Source organism: Microcebus murinus, chromosome 18 (assembly GCF_040939455.1).
Source record: "Microcebus murinus isolate Inina chromosome 18, M.murinus_Inina_mat1.0, whole genome shotgun sequence".
Lineage (NCBI taxonomy): Eukaryota > Metazoa > Chordata > Mammalia > Primates > Cheirogaleidae > Microcebus > Microcebus murinus.
In genome coordinates this window covers 50,407,919-50,422,747 of record NC_134121.1, presented here as the reverse complement: position 1 = coordinate 50,422,747, position 14,829 = coordinate 50,407,919, and the positions used below count along the sequence as shown (strand labels likewise).

At 53.9% G+C, this 14,829-nt stretch overlaps 1 protein-coding gene across 1 annotated transcript; it reads left to right on the top strand.

The window, feature by feature from the left end:
- The first annotated feature begins 2,190 nt into the window (after positions 1-2,190).
- On the top strand, positions 2,191-14,547 carry CACNG1 (calcium voltage-gated channel auxiliary subunit gamma 1). Its single transcript, XM_012747420.3, has 4 exons — positions 2,191-2,544; positions 11,380-11,454; positions 12,674-12,811; positions 13,070-14,547. The coding sequence occupies exons 1-4, from the start codon at positions 2,316-2,318 to the stop codon at positions 13,294-13,296; spliced, it is 669 nt and encodes a 222-aa protein (XP_012602874.1). The 5' UTR covers positions 2,191-2,315; the 3' UTR covers positions 13,297-14,547.
- Positions 14,548-14,829: the final 282 nt, after the last annotated feature.

The window sequence follows — 14,829 nt, the reverse complement described above, 5'->3', positions numbered from 1 at the left end:
AGTGCTGCGTGGTGTACAGAGGTGAACGTCGCACTCTGAGAACTCTGCCTGGGTCACAGCCCTCCCTAGGGGCTGCGTAGACGCAGACGTGGCACATAGGGGTCACCCGCCCTGCACTGGGGCCCGTGTCCCTCCCGGAGCCTCACTCCACGCCCCTGCTCAGGGTCGGCTCTGTCCCAGGAGGCCCTGCGGGCCCCTCCAGGACGGCCTTGGCCACCGCAGTAGTTGGTAGACTCCTCAAGGACGGGGAGCACGTCTTCTGCTCTGTGGGGCAGGAGGCGGCGTGGGCCTAAGCCATGCCCCGACGTGGCTGTGACCGTGACCGCGGCCCTGGCTGGCCTGTGTGTACTGGGGCTTCAGGAGGGTCCCCGATACACAGGGAGGGGCCCGCCCCTGTGGTCAGGGCAGGCAGAAAAAGCTTCCGGGAAGAGTGGAAGCTGGGAGAGGGGACTTGCTGAAGCAGAGGGGACTGGGCAGCATGGACGGGACAGAACACATCCCAGGGGGGAGCGAGGAAGGCGGGAGTGCAGCTCTCGCAAGATCGTAACCTGGATGGAGGCTGGTTTTGTAAAAATGAAAGTTCAGATGGAACTGCAACGACCACAAGCCTGTGGCTGGAGACGCGAGGGCTCGGCTCGGCTCTGGTGCTGTTCACCGGGTGATCCTGCCTTGTCGCACCTTCCCTCATGGTCGCCTGTCAAAATAGATTTTGAAGGTTCCTCCCAGCTCCAACCACCAGGTGAGAGTTTGGGCTATGGGTCCCGGCTTCACTAGCTACGTTTACCTGCTATGTGACCTTGGACAAGTTCCTTTATGTCTCTGAGCCTCCATGGCCTCATCTGTAAAATGGGAGCAATAGTTGTACTCACCTCAGGGATTGGCGTAAAGATTAACTGTGATGACAGATAAAGGCTCAGCCAAGTCCTGGTAGATAGTGAGCACTCATTGAGAATGAGTTATTATTACTATTATTATTATTATTGACATGGGAATCTGTGATACCGGGGCTGGTCACCTGAACGCTTCTCCCCTCATGGGCAGAGTCTCTCTGTAACCTGTGTCAACCTGAGGCCAGGATTTTAAAGCTCAAGGCCCTGCCCGGCACAGGGATCTATCCCTGGTGAGGCAACAGCCTCTTGGATCCACACAAAAGAGCCACCTGGTGAGCCGAGAGAGAAGAAGTAGCAGAAGCCAGGCAGGGTGTGGGAGCTGGACCTCGGGTACCAGCCTGGGGGCAGGTGGGTGGGCAGGACCTTTCACAGTTTCTCTGCTGCGTCTGCGCACCCACGAGCCTCCTAACAGTCACCTGTAAATCCACCTGCTTGCTCTTTTTACTTACACTCTTACTTTGTGAATGAAACATACCTGGGGAATCGTTACTGCCCGCCTTTAACACAAGGCAGAACTCAAAACAGCACAATGAAAACCGAACTGTCAAGCCCAGCTGGGTTCTCCATCCTCTTTGAGCTGTTCTTTGTTTCGAAGGGCGGTTTGGGAGCCTTAAAGACTCGCTGGTCCCCAGTGGAGCTTTTCTTCCAGACCCAGCTGCAGGGATGGAAAGGGAATTAGAAAGGAAGTCACGATCTCCAGGTGGGGTCAGAACGGGGTAAGGCCAGGGCTGGGAACCACCTGAAATCCTCCTGCAGTTTGGGGGGGGGCGGGTGGCTTGCCTGAGAGGTGGGCTCCAGGGGCCCTGGGCAGGGTCCCTGGGATGTCCCTAGGCAGGATCCTGGGTCCCCAGGACCCTCAGGTAAAAGACAACTCACCCCCCCTGAGGACCAGCCTGCCCAGCATGAGACAGGAAGGCTGTGTGACCTGTGTTTGCTGGAGTCCCCCTGCCGGGCCAGGCGGTGCCCTGCCTCCTTCATCCCAGAGCAACAGATTCCCACACAGCTGGGTGTCCCTGTTGTCACCTGGTGTCACTCTCACCCCTCCCAACTCAGGAATCCCGAGCTGCCACTCCATGGAGGTCTCAAGTCGCCATCTAAGACCTTGCCTTGCCCCACCCTGGGTATTTCTGGCTCCAAGATGGGAAGAAAGCCCTGAAACCAGAGCAGAAGCTGTCCTTGGTGACACGCCTGGAGTGAGCATTAATAGAAGCCTCCCTCAGGCCCCTGACACGTCTGGGCAGCTGCTCAGCCCGCCCCGAGTCCCTCAGCCCCAAGGCCAGCCCACTCTGGCTCAGCCAGGCACACTAAACTTAGCTTCCACTCCCGGCCCGATAGCCACCGTCACCGCCCCTGCTGGGCTGCCACCTGCACTAGGAGACGCTGCCACCAGACCCTGCCCAGAGCACCCACTCCTCAGCAACTGCCATGTCCCAGACCAAAAAACTGAAGGTCCGCGTGACCCTCTTCTGCATCCTGGTGGGCATCGTGCTGGCCACGGCCGCCGTGGTGACCGACCACTGGGCCGTGCTGAGCCCCCACCTGGAGCACCACAACACCACCTGCGAGGCGGCCCACTTCGGCCTCTGGAGGATTTGCACCAAGCGCATTCCCATGGACGACAGCAGGAGCTGCGGACCCATCTCTCTGCCCGGGGGTAAGGTGCCCATCCCTCTGCCCCCTCCCTGCCTCCTGCCCTTCCCAGTCCCCCTGGAAAAGTCGCCCGTGAGGAGGAAGACAGGTTTCTCTGCCTCAGAACAGAGTAGCCACCCAGCGCTGCCCACCCAGGGAAGAAGGTCTGAACTGCGTGCGCCCAGACCTGGCTTCTGAGAGGAGGGCACTTGTCCCCAGCTATTTCTGTCTTGCTGAGACTTGGGCCATTTCACCCAGAGCAGGGAGCTGGGCAGGTGGGACAAGAAGCTCAACTAAAGAACTCCGGGGCCACCAGACCAGGCGCTTCTGGGCCTGGCCGGGCCACTCTGCCCCCGCACAGACACGCTGGGTGGCTCTGTGTCCTCAGGTTGAAGGGACCCACAGGGCTGGCAGGTACATTCCCCAACAGTCAGGCAGGAGGGGGGACAGGATTGGCTGCAGAATTTACAGGCCTTCCCAAAATGAAAGGCAAGGTTCTTTGTTGCAAATCACTGAGAACTTCAAGACAGTGATGGCATAGCATGAACGCCAGCACGGGCCCCTGTGGGCCCGGGGCCTGCAGCAACTGCACGGTCACATGTCTGTGAAGCAGGAGGTGGCTGCAGATGAGCCGTCTGCCCTTTTCTCAGGACTGTCAGTCCTCAGTGCATCCTCCCTTAGCTCAGACCCTTCAGAGTTACAAAGCCTGTCCTCACTGTCATTTAAGCGTATTCCTCCATTCCCCACCATGTGACTGAAGCACACGTAGCAGGTAAGCTCCTTGTCAAGGCACCTGGCATTAGCGTGACCAAGGCTCTACTCTGCAGAGGTGGAACCTCCGGATTCAGCGAACAGGGTGCACGTGTCAGAGGAAACAGTGCTACTTAAACAGGGGAGGCCTGGGCTCTTGTCACCTGTTTCCCACTATCCCCCTGGATGACCATTCCCAGACATCCCTCCAAGGTGGCGGTGGACCAGGGTGTGTGTGAGGTCCCGCCTGATTTCCAGACCAGGTGTTCCTTGAAACCTGCCCTTCAAGGACACCGGTGTTGAGTCCCCAAAGTCCCTGCAGTCTGCATGCGGGGCAGCAAGCCCACACCCCAGCCTCCCATTTCTCTGCTTCCTCTTCCTTCCCCGGCTTGCTCCAGGGAACCCCAGCCTTGCTCACCCCCACTGGGCCCCTTGAAGACTCGTAAATAACCAGCTGTCTTAGAAACACCAAGTCCTGGCACTGCGGGCTTTGACAGGCGTGGCCATGTGCTTGCAGGGTATCACATAGCCCAGATGCCCGTGTCCCTCGGCCCTCAGCTGCTGAGCACACCCGTAAACAGATGCATCATCCAGCCAACTCCCCTGGGCAGGGCAGGGCATGGTGGGGCGGGGCAGCTTCTCTTGGGACCATGTGTGGGCACGCACTGTTATAGTCCTGTCCACACGTCCTTGGAACCATCCGCCTTTTAAAGTCAGAGTGGATGAGCAAGCAGTGAGCACAGTCCACACAAGGAAGAGACAGGCTGGCAAGAGGTAACTGGACCAGCCACAGGGGCCCAGGAGGCATTGCTTGGCCTTGAGCCTGACCACAATCTATCTCTTTGCCTCCTCATTCTAGGCCAGCCGTGAATCATACCTCCCATACTTGTGACACTGAGCACTACCTTTCCCCAGTAATCTTCCAAAGCATGTTCCTGCCTTTTTCCTCTTTTCTCTGCAAATGGATGTCTTTTTCCTTCCCCACCTGCCCTTCTTGTGCTCCCTGGGACCACTCTTTTCTGGAGTAAGGAAGAGCCTTTATACATGTTCTTTCATTTGACACTAACAACAACAATAATAATAATGGCACACAAATGAAGCTCTATGTACCAAATACTGCTGTAAGTGCTTTACATATATTAACTTTGAATGACATCAGAAAAAAAAATGACAGAGTAAGAAACTTCAAGAATCTTCTTCTCCATGAATTCAATGAGAATGTTGGCAAAAATTGTCAAAATTAACACTTTCAGAACTCTGGAAATTGCAGCAATCCAGCAAGGGCTTATTCAAGAAAAATGGGCAAATTTTAGGAGGACTAGTGAACTTTGTGGTATTTAAACGTGCTCTATTCTCATTCTCCTTCCCCAAGTCTGTGGTAGCCTTGAACACTAACACCCACAGTCACAGTGAACACCAGCATTCTGGTAGTCACTGAAGGGGACAGAACAGGGTTGAATCTCTTCCAAAGCCCGATACCAGGAGCAGTGTCATTATTTGTCACCTGTCTGGTGATTTCTAGAAGTCCCCCATACAAGACTGTCTCTATTTGACCTAACTCTGAGCTCTTCCAGGGCAAATAGTTTTTCTCCCAGGGGACATTTGTTGAAAACAATTAGAGACAATTCTTTAACATCATGGCTGCCTGAGGCAGTACCAAACAGTTGGGACAAACAGTAGGCTAAACAAAAAGCTGTAGCATGAGACATCCATATGTCACTTGGAAAAGCTCCAACATACTCCTGGGAAGCTAGAAGGCCATATGCATGCACAAGGCTGTGCACATGCTCAGGAAGGATCTGAGAAGTCCCCAAGCTCCCACCTCTGCCTTAACTTGAGGCCATATGAATAGAAAGTGAAGGCTAAGGCAGAGCTGTAGACTGCTTATCTGAGTGGTAAAGTCATGCTCCAACATGTGTACAGAGCCTGCAGTGAAGACCAGAAAATATTGGTTCCAAGTATTTTGGGAAATTTTTGTTAACTGGCCACTAAGGTAATTAAACAGAGATTTCAGTGGTCACACATGACAAAGAAGACAGACTTTACAGAATTAGTTCAGAAAAGTCACTAAACAAACAATAGGAGGAACAAGTCCTCAAGAAGGGGGAATCTGAGTTCTAGAGTTGCCACATTATATTGTTTAAAAAATACAAGGCATGCAAATAACTAAAATGGTATGGCCCATATATAGGGGGAAAAGAAGTTAACAGACCCCCTAAAGAAGCCCAGATATTGAACTTACTAGACAAAGACTTTAAATCAGCTATATAGAAATTCTGAAGTTGAAAAGTACAATAACTGAAATAAAAAATTCACTAGAGGGACTCAATAATATATATGAGCAGACAAAATAAAGAATCAGTGGACTTGAAGATAGATAAATTGAGACTAGTCAGCCTGAAGAACAGATAGAAAAAGAGAATGAAGATAGCTGGGCATGGTGGCTCAGACATGAAATCCCAGCACTTTGGGAGGCCAAGGTGGGAGGATTGCTTAAGGCCAATAATTTGAGACTAGCCTGGGCAATATAGCAAGATCCCATGTCTAAAAACAAAAAATTAGCCAGGCATGGTGGTGTGCACCCATAGTTCTAGCTACTCAGGAGGCTGAGGTGGGAGGATCACTTGAGCCTAGGAGTTTGAAGTTGCACTGAGCTATAATCATACTTCACTCAAGCTCAGGTGACAGACAAAAACCCTGTCTCAAAGAAAAAAAAGAGAGAGAATGAATAAAAATGAACAGAACCTCAGAGGTTCCTGGGACACCATCAAGTGTACCGACATATGCATACTGGGAGTCACAGAAGGAGAGAGAGAGAGAGAAAGGAGCAAAAAAGAAGCGTATGTGAAAAATAATGGCCAAATCTTCCCAAATTATATGAAAAAATGTTAATCTATGAATTCATGAAGTTCAGTGAACTCCAGATATGATAAACTCAAATAGATCCACACCTAGACACATCATAATAAAACCACTGAAAGGTAAAGACAGAGAATCTTGAAAACAGACAGAAACAGCTCATTATACACAAGGGTGTCTAAATAAGATAACAGCTGATTCTTCCCAAAAGCTATGGAGGCCAGAAAGCAGTGGGATGAAATACATATATTAGCTCAGCTGATTTTCACAAAAACCTCCATGAAATCTATACTACTATCATCAGGCCATCTTACATGTAAAGAAGATGAATCACAGAAAGGTTGAGTCATTTGACTGAGGTCACAGAGTTGATGAGCTGAGCAGCCAGGATTTGCACCCAGGCAATTGTCTTTAACGTTCACCTTTTTAGTCACTGCATTATACTACTTTACAACAACCCAGTGGGTAGGTTCCCATTCTACAGGTAGGAACACTGAGGCTGAGCATGGTCTTCCCCAGGCTAACCATCAGACAAGTAGAAGTTCACCACCCAAGTCTCAAATCCAGAGCCTCATTGGTTTCCAGTTCCTTCCCACACCCTGCACTGGGCATACAAACACAACTCCTAAAACCTCTGACCCAAGTTAACACAGCGTCCTGCCTTTGACATGGCATGGTCTGGGGGCAGCTGGGGCAGGAGCTCATGCAATGAAGGGGACTTTTCAAGGTCCCATTCAGCCATAGGCAGAATGCTAGAGGTTCTGAGGGCTGGAGTTGTCTAATCTGATTTTTCCACTGTCCCCTAAAGAGACTTAGAAGAATGTTCATGTACAAGATCAACATCTGAGGTCAATTCCAATGCTTCCAGAATGAGCGTAGGGGCTTCCCCAGAAGACTATGTGTCTGAAAGCCCAACATCACCCTCTGCCCTTAGGCTGGTTGAAGTATTGCTTCTTCAGGCCCTGCCTTTTTTTTTTTTTTTTTTTTTTTAGAAAGAAACAGGGTTTCACTCAGGCTGAACTGTAGTGCTGTAGTGGTGCGACCACAGCTCACTGTAACCTCCTGGGCTCAAGTTTCTCAAAATGCTGGGCTTACAGGCATGAGACACTGTGCCCAGCCCAGGCTCTGCCTCTGTAGGGCAAGGCGGCAGCCTGCCCCAGTGTCCCCTTATTCCCTAGCAGGCCACCTTCTTTCCAGTCTTGGTGCAGGGATTGGGGGTGCATGAAAGAGCCGGATGCTCCCCACCCCAAGAACTCCAGGGGCTCCCTTCACCACCCACACGAGCCCATGCTGGGGGCCTTGGCCCTGACTAGGCTTCTCCCCATAGAAGAGCAGTGCTCTGAAGGTCTGGGTCAGGTCCTGGGGATTTCTGCAGCCCGTTTTATAAAATTCTTCAATCAGTGGGGTGGGAGGAGACACAGCCCACGGAAACCACTGTCGGGAGCTGATAAAACTTCTTTTATCAAAAAGCTGAAGACAACCCTGGTATCAATGCAAATGAGCAGCTTCTTCTCATCCCTAAAGCACCGATTCCCTTGGTTTTGCACAAATTAACAGATTATCTTTTAATATGTTAAAGTCTCCAGCTGGCGGTGCAAGTCTCGGTGGTAATCCACAGGCACCCTGCATCCTGCAAGCTGGCCCAGCTACCAAAGACAGATCCCTGTTAACTCAAACTCGGCTTGGAGTTAGACATGGCTTGTTCCAGTTCTCTGCAATCAGCACCTAGACATGGTTCTGAAGAGCTAGAACTTTCTCTCCCAGAATACCTGGTTAACCAGACTCCCTTGTCCAATCAAGAGAGAGCTGAGCTCACCACAGTTTTTAAGGAATAACCCCCCTAACAGTTTTAGATCACTGAGTCTGATAGAAACAGGAATATTTAAACCACCGTAAGCCATTTGCAGAGACAAAAGAGACTGGAGGAACCCCGGAGCTCTTACCGTTCAGATTATCGTCCTGGTATTGTCCAGAGCACTTGCTCCTTCCACCCAGCGAAGGGGCTGGACCCCGTGGAGGCAGAGCCGTGGGCCCTGAGCTTTGTGCAAGTGTGACGGGAACTGGGGTGCGGGGGCGAGGGGCCACCAGAGAGGCAGGGGCAGGCAGGCTCCAACTCTGCACAGGGTCTGCACAGGACTGTCACTGTCCCTGTCCTCCAGACCCCCGCAGGGCCCATCTCAGATGTCCTTCCTTTTTAAGTTGTCCTTGATGCTCAGTTTCCCAAATGCCATCCTCTCTGTCAAAGGGACAGGGACAGGGAGGGAAGGCGCTCACAGCAGGGCCCGCCCATCTGAACGGGACCCTGCGTCCTTCTTGAGTGACGCTGGCAGATGCCTGGCTGGATTTGTCCTGAATGCGACTCGGGTCTGATGCGTCCCCTCCCCTGTGGAGGCCGCCAGGGACCACGAAGGGGCTTGTGTTGTCCGTGTGGCCTTGACGTTTCTCCCAGGTTCAGGGCGGAAGACAACAGCCTTCCTCGTGTGCTGAGTCCGAGAGGAGATGCGGTCACCCGTCCCTCCTCGGGCCCCAGTTCAGCCACATCGGAGCGAAGCTGAGGCTTCCCGGTGCCCTGAGAAGGAATCCCACCCACCGAGTGCCCGCCCCACCCCTCTCCCCCATGTGGGGGCATTTGGTAGAGGGGACAGGGAAGGGGGAACATTGTACCTGGACCACCAAAGGGAAAACATCCCCCCCCCCGAAAGCGCACGGCCTGGCCCCCGCAGACACGTAGCCCAGCCTGTGTGTCTGAGCTAAGACAGGTGTAATCCCAGCCGCTGGCGGCCACCCAAACACCTGCGCCCCAGCAAGGCCCTCGATGGCCCTTGTCTCATGGGCCTCCACTGGGAGAGGTTCTAACTCCCAGAGTGCACGCAGCCAGGGAGGCAGCCGACCGCGAGACACACTCGAACCCAGTCAATTCTGACCACTGAAATTGGCCCTTAAAGAATGAAACAGAAACGGTCCTTTGTCCAGAGGGAGACACATGGAGACTTATGACATAGCACGGGCCATTTTGAGGCAGTGACTCAAGGGAATCTGTAGCTGATAATCTAACAAACAGAAGAGGTTTCATTATGCTCTAAAATAGCACCGGCCACTGCGAGAGAGAAAAGAGCTGCATCAGTCCTGACATCAGCACCGCACTCAGACACCCCAGGTAACGCGGCTCAGAAGGAAAGTGATTTAAATATAGAAGCTCGCAGGGAAGGCTGTTTACTGCAAGGAACATTTACTGCTGCTAAACCAGACTCCATCTCCGGGGGTCATTTCCTTCCTCCGCCTCAAGAGAGGCGGCCACCCTGACTTTGGGGGAGGCAGAAAGCGTAGGAGACCGCGGGATTAGGAGGCAAGTACATGACTGAGGTCAGATGGAAGGAAGATGCCTTCCTCCCAACGCAAGTGATGACTGGCAGTCCTGATGCTTTTGCAGAAGAAATTAGGCATCAACTGCCTTGTGATCGTCCAAATGTAGCCTGGAGGTGAAGAAATGAATTCACAAACTAGACACCATTGAAACTAGAAGAAAAGGCCGGGTGCGGTGGCTCACGCCTATAATCCTAGCACTCTGGGAGGCCGAGGCGGGCGGATTGCTCAAGGTCAGGAGTTCGAAACCAGCCTGAGCAAGAGCGAGACCCCGTCTCTACTATAAATAGAAAGAAATTAATTGGCCAACTAATATATATAGAAAAAATTAGCCTGGCATGGTGGCGCATGCCTGTAGTGCCAGTTACTCGGGAGGCTGAGGCAGAAGGATTGCTGGAGCCCAGGAGTTTGAGGTTGCTGTGAGCTAGGCTGACGCCACGGCACTCACTCTAGCCTGGGCAACAAAGGGAGACTCTGTCTCAAAAAAAAAAAAAAAAAAGAAACTAGAGGAAGAGACATTTTTCTATTGAGGGTCATAGACACACACGAAAGAGAAATCACTGAAGGGCCTCACACAAATGAAAAGCAACCTAATTGAGTTTTTCTAAGAAACATAAAATAATACAAAACAACCCAGTCATCTATTTCCTAAATCAGGAATAAAAAATATTGAACTGTATGCAATAAGCAATAAGACCAAGCTTTGATCTTATAGTATATCTAGTTATGAGAGAGACTGAAGGAGAAAATGGGAGTGAAATTACATTTGAAATCAGTGTGAGCTTCTCTGTGCTGAGCCCTTCGCCTGCCCCCATCAAATCCAGGTTTTTGGTCTGACTGTCCACAGACCTTTGGTGGCTTTTGTGACCATGGGGGGGGGGAGGGCCAGGCGGCTTTCCAGGGAGGTCTTGTCTGGGCCGCGTCTCCAATCACAGACCCCAGGGGTCACATCCAGCCTTCATGTGGAGGCCCGACCTGCATCTTGGTCTTATGGCTTATTGCATACCGTTTAATATTTTTTATTCCTGATTTAGGAAATAGATGACTGGGTTGTTTTGTATTATTTTACATTTCTTTAAAAAACTCAATTAGGTTGCTTTTCATTTGTGTGAGGCCCTTCAGTGATTTCTTTTTCCTGTGTGTCCGTGACCCTCAATGGAAAAACGTCTCTTCCTATCCCATCCAGACGGCCACTCAGAAAAGCCCTCTGCAGGGCCCGGTAGGCATGTGGAGCAGGGGTTCCCAGCCTGCCCCAGCAGCAGAATGTACTGGAAAGCTCTGGGAAAACGCTGCTTCCCAGATCCCAGCAGTGAATCTGGGCCTGCATTCTGGTAAGAAACGCAGCCCAGGATTTTGGTCCAATGCAGGGTTTCTCGACACTCTTGCCATTTCGGGCTGGTGAGTTCTATGTTGTGGGGCCTGTGGTCTGTGTCGTAGGATGTTAGCAGCAGCCCCGGCCTTCCCCTAGTGGATGCCAGGAGCATACCTCTCGCCACCATGATGTCTCAGGGCATGGCTCAGTGTCCCCTGGAAGGCAGAATCAGCCTGGCCGAGAGACACTGTTTGGCCCTTTGTCGATCACGCATCCTGCACGGCCTGACACATGACTAGAGCCTGGGCCTCCATTCCGAGGCGCAGAACCCCGTCGATTCGCCCAGCCTCAGCTTCCTGATGATCTCCCAGCCTCTTAGGCAACTCCAGGATCCCACGGAGATGTTGTCCCAAGGGTCAGAGAAAGACATTCCCGCCCACATGCAGGATTTGGAGAGAAGAGAGCCAGCCAGAGCCCGGCGCGCCCAGCGGGGTGGCGCCCGAGCCCTGTCCCCCAAGCCTCTGCCCCAGCGACAGGCCCCTTCTCCCGACTCACAGGCTGTCTCCTCCTTTGCAGAGAAGAACTGTTCCTACTTCAGGCATTTCAACCCAGGCGAGAGCTCAGAGATCTTCGAATTCACCACTCAGAAGGGTGAGCAGGGACGGAAAGGGGGCCGTGGGGCAAAAAGGGGTTTGTGTCACGTGCCACTGAGTCAGAAAGCCATTCAGCGCCCAGCGAGAAGCAGCCAGTCCTGGTGCATTTGAGTGACGGCCCTGTCACCTCCCCACTCCGGAGGCTCCGAGACAGCAGCCGCCATCTCCAGGTGCCAGAGCGTCTCGGCGCCGGGGAGAGCCGGGCAAAGCCACGTGGCCTGGCAGCGCCTGCTCAGTCCAGTGGCCCAAGGGCAGCTGCCGGGACAGGAGCTAAGGAAGTGGAACGAGAGCTCAGGATGCTGTGATGGCCGCAGGGCGGGCGGGTCAGAGTCGGCGGGACAATCCGAGCTCCTCCCTGGCCTAGAAATCCCTCCCGAGACCCTGCAGGGCACAGGGTGCTCCAGGGGCCACCAAGGGGGGGACAGACCCATGCCAGTGCATGCTCGGATGGCGGCAAGCACTGCGCATGAGCGTGCACACACAGACACTCACACTGACACGCAAACACACTAACACACACACACACTGACACCCTGACACACACACCCAGACACAGACATACATACAAACACACTAACACATACACAGACACACAGACACACATACAAACACACACTAACACACAAACACACTAACATATACACACACTGACACACACACTAACACACACTGACACATGTGTGACACACGGCCACTCACAGGCATTCCACACTGACACACACACTAACACATACACACCCTGACACCCAGAAACACCCAGATACACACACCAATACACACTGATACACATGTACACAATGACAGACACTAACACAGAGGCACTACACACTGACACACACACTAACACATACACACCCTGACACACACTGACACACGTGCACACGCGGGCACACACTAACACAGGCACTGCACACTGACACACACTGACACACACACTGACACACGTGCACACGCGGTGACAGCCCTCGCACGCGGGCCCGCGCAGACGGGCGTGCACCCAGGGCAGGCGGCCCCCAGCCCAGGGCCGGCCTCCTCTCCTGCCGCCCTGTCGGGCCGGTCCCCGGGAGGGTCTGGGCCACGCGCCTCGGGGACGACCCGCGAGGGCAGCGCCGTCTCGGCGGCCGGGGCCAGGTTCGTGGCGCGGGAGGCGGAGTTTGTGGGCGTGGGTGTCGCCGGCCCGGCGAGGGCGCGGGGTCCTGAGGCGCCTGTGTCCGCAGAGTACAGCATCTCGGCGGCCGCCATCGCCATCTTCTGCCTGGGCTTCGCCATCGTGGGCACCATCGGCGTCCTCCTGTCCCTCGGGAAGAAGCGGGACTACCTGCTGCGGCCGGCCGCGATGTTCTACGCCTTCGCGGGTAGGCGCCCCCCCCCCCCCGGGCCTGGGCAGGGGCGTTCCGGGCCGTCCGAGCCACCGAGGTGTCGCCCTCGGCCACTCGGGCCTTCCCAGGGAGCAGGCGACGCGGGCGGAGGACGGGGCAAACTCTGCAGCTCCGCCGGGGCCCCTCCAGGCAGGGCTCCCGCGGGGGAGGCGGTGGTCGCGGCGGTGGTGGCAGCAGCGCGGGAGGCGGGGGTGAGGTTGGGGACGGCGGCGCTGAGTCCCGGCCTGTCCCCAGGTCTCTGCATCTTCGTCTCGGTGGAGGTCATGCGGCAGTCGGTGAAGCGCATGATCGACAGTGAGGACACCGTGTGGATCGAGTACTACTACTCCTGGTCCTTCGCCTGCGCATGCGCCGCCTTCGTCCTCCTCTTCCTCGGCGGCCTGGCCCTGCTGCTCTTCTCCCTGCCCCGAATGCCCCGGAACCCCTGGGAGTCCTGCATGGACGCGGAGCCCGAGCACTAGCCCCGCGGGGCGCCAGCGGCCCTCGGCCCTTCGCCCAGGAAGCCCAGCCCCGGCCCAGAACCTTCCAGAGAGGTGACAGAACTTTTGCCCTGGCCCTGTCCACCCACCCCACGACAGTCGCGGGCTGCTTCCCCTCTCTGAGCTCTTGGCGAGGCTGCGACGGGCTCCTCTGCGAAGAGAGCGAGTGGACCGAGGCCAGACCTCCCAGGCCGAGGGGGCAGGGCCGGCAGGTGGCGGGGTTTGGAGGATCCCAGCCTCCTGTGGAGCCCCAGGCGTCCCCACTGCGCCAGTTGTCTCTGCTGAGCTGACTCCAGGTGTCCTTTATAAACCCCCCAGGGACGACCTGTGCTCATTTGCCAGTTCTGAGTGTTCTCCTGGGTAAATAGCCAGCCCCTCTCTCCTCCTGGGCGACAAGACACACTCTCTCCAGTGAGCCCCGAGAAGCATTTTTAACTGGGTAGAATCTGACTGTGGCTTGAAATAAAAGCTCTCAGAAAACTTGCTTTTTCCTCGCGCCTTGCATAGGAATTGCTCGGATTCCTGGCCGCATAGTCCAAGGGTGGGGGGGCCGACCCTAATGAGAAAGGAAAATATCTTGCCTGGGTATGTTGAGGACTTTTATGGGGACAAGCGGGGAACCCATGTGGCTTAGGGGCTCTGAACTCCAACTTGTATCTGTGGGTCCCGAAATTGTTTGGGGGAGAAACTAGAAACCCTCTGATTAAGTAAGGGTGTTAAAAATAGGAGGGGTTATTTCTAGAATCTGCTGGCATGCAGTTGCCAGCTAAAGCAGCCAGCCACGGGTGTCTGATTTCTGATGCTGGATTTTTGTTGCAAAGAACATCAGGAAGCAGAGCTTAGCAGTCAGGCACTTAGGGCCACACGGAGCGAAGCGCCATAATTTGCACTCTTCTGCCTTCCAGAACCCCGCAGTGTTTAGCCTTCAGAAATGGTAGTTAGACGTGGTTGGCGGATAAGGTCCTTTATTTCCTGCCTTGAATGCCAGAAGTCCCATTTGGACTTTATTCCTCTAGGGCAGGGTTGGCAAACCAAAGCCCACGGCCAAACCTGGCCCACCGCCTCTTGTGTGGCCCACAAGCTAGGAGTGGTCTTTATAGTTTTAATGGCTTCTTAAAAATCAGAAGAAGAATAATATCTCATGACACATGAAAATCATATGAAACTCAAATCTCAGTGCCCATCAATAAAGTTTTATTGGATCTCAGCCACGCCCATTGTGTGGCTGCTTTCGTGACAAGAGCAGTATTGAGTAGTTGTGAGGGAGATCTTCCTGCCTGCGGAGCCGAAAATATTTACCCTTTGGCCCTTTATGGAAAATCTTTGCTGCCCCCTATTCTGGAGTGAAACCGTCGCTTACTAACCCCAAGTTGTTTCCGTCTGGAAAGTGAGGGAAAGATACTGTTTGTGCCTTCAACTCGCCTAGAACAATTGAGAAGAAGAAAGCATGAGTCTGGAGTAGCTGGCCAGTGGCCATGGTTGGATTCGTGAAGATTCTTCTCTGGTATCTCAGGG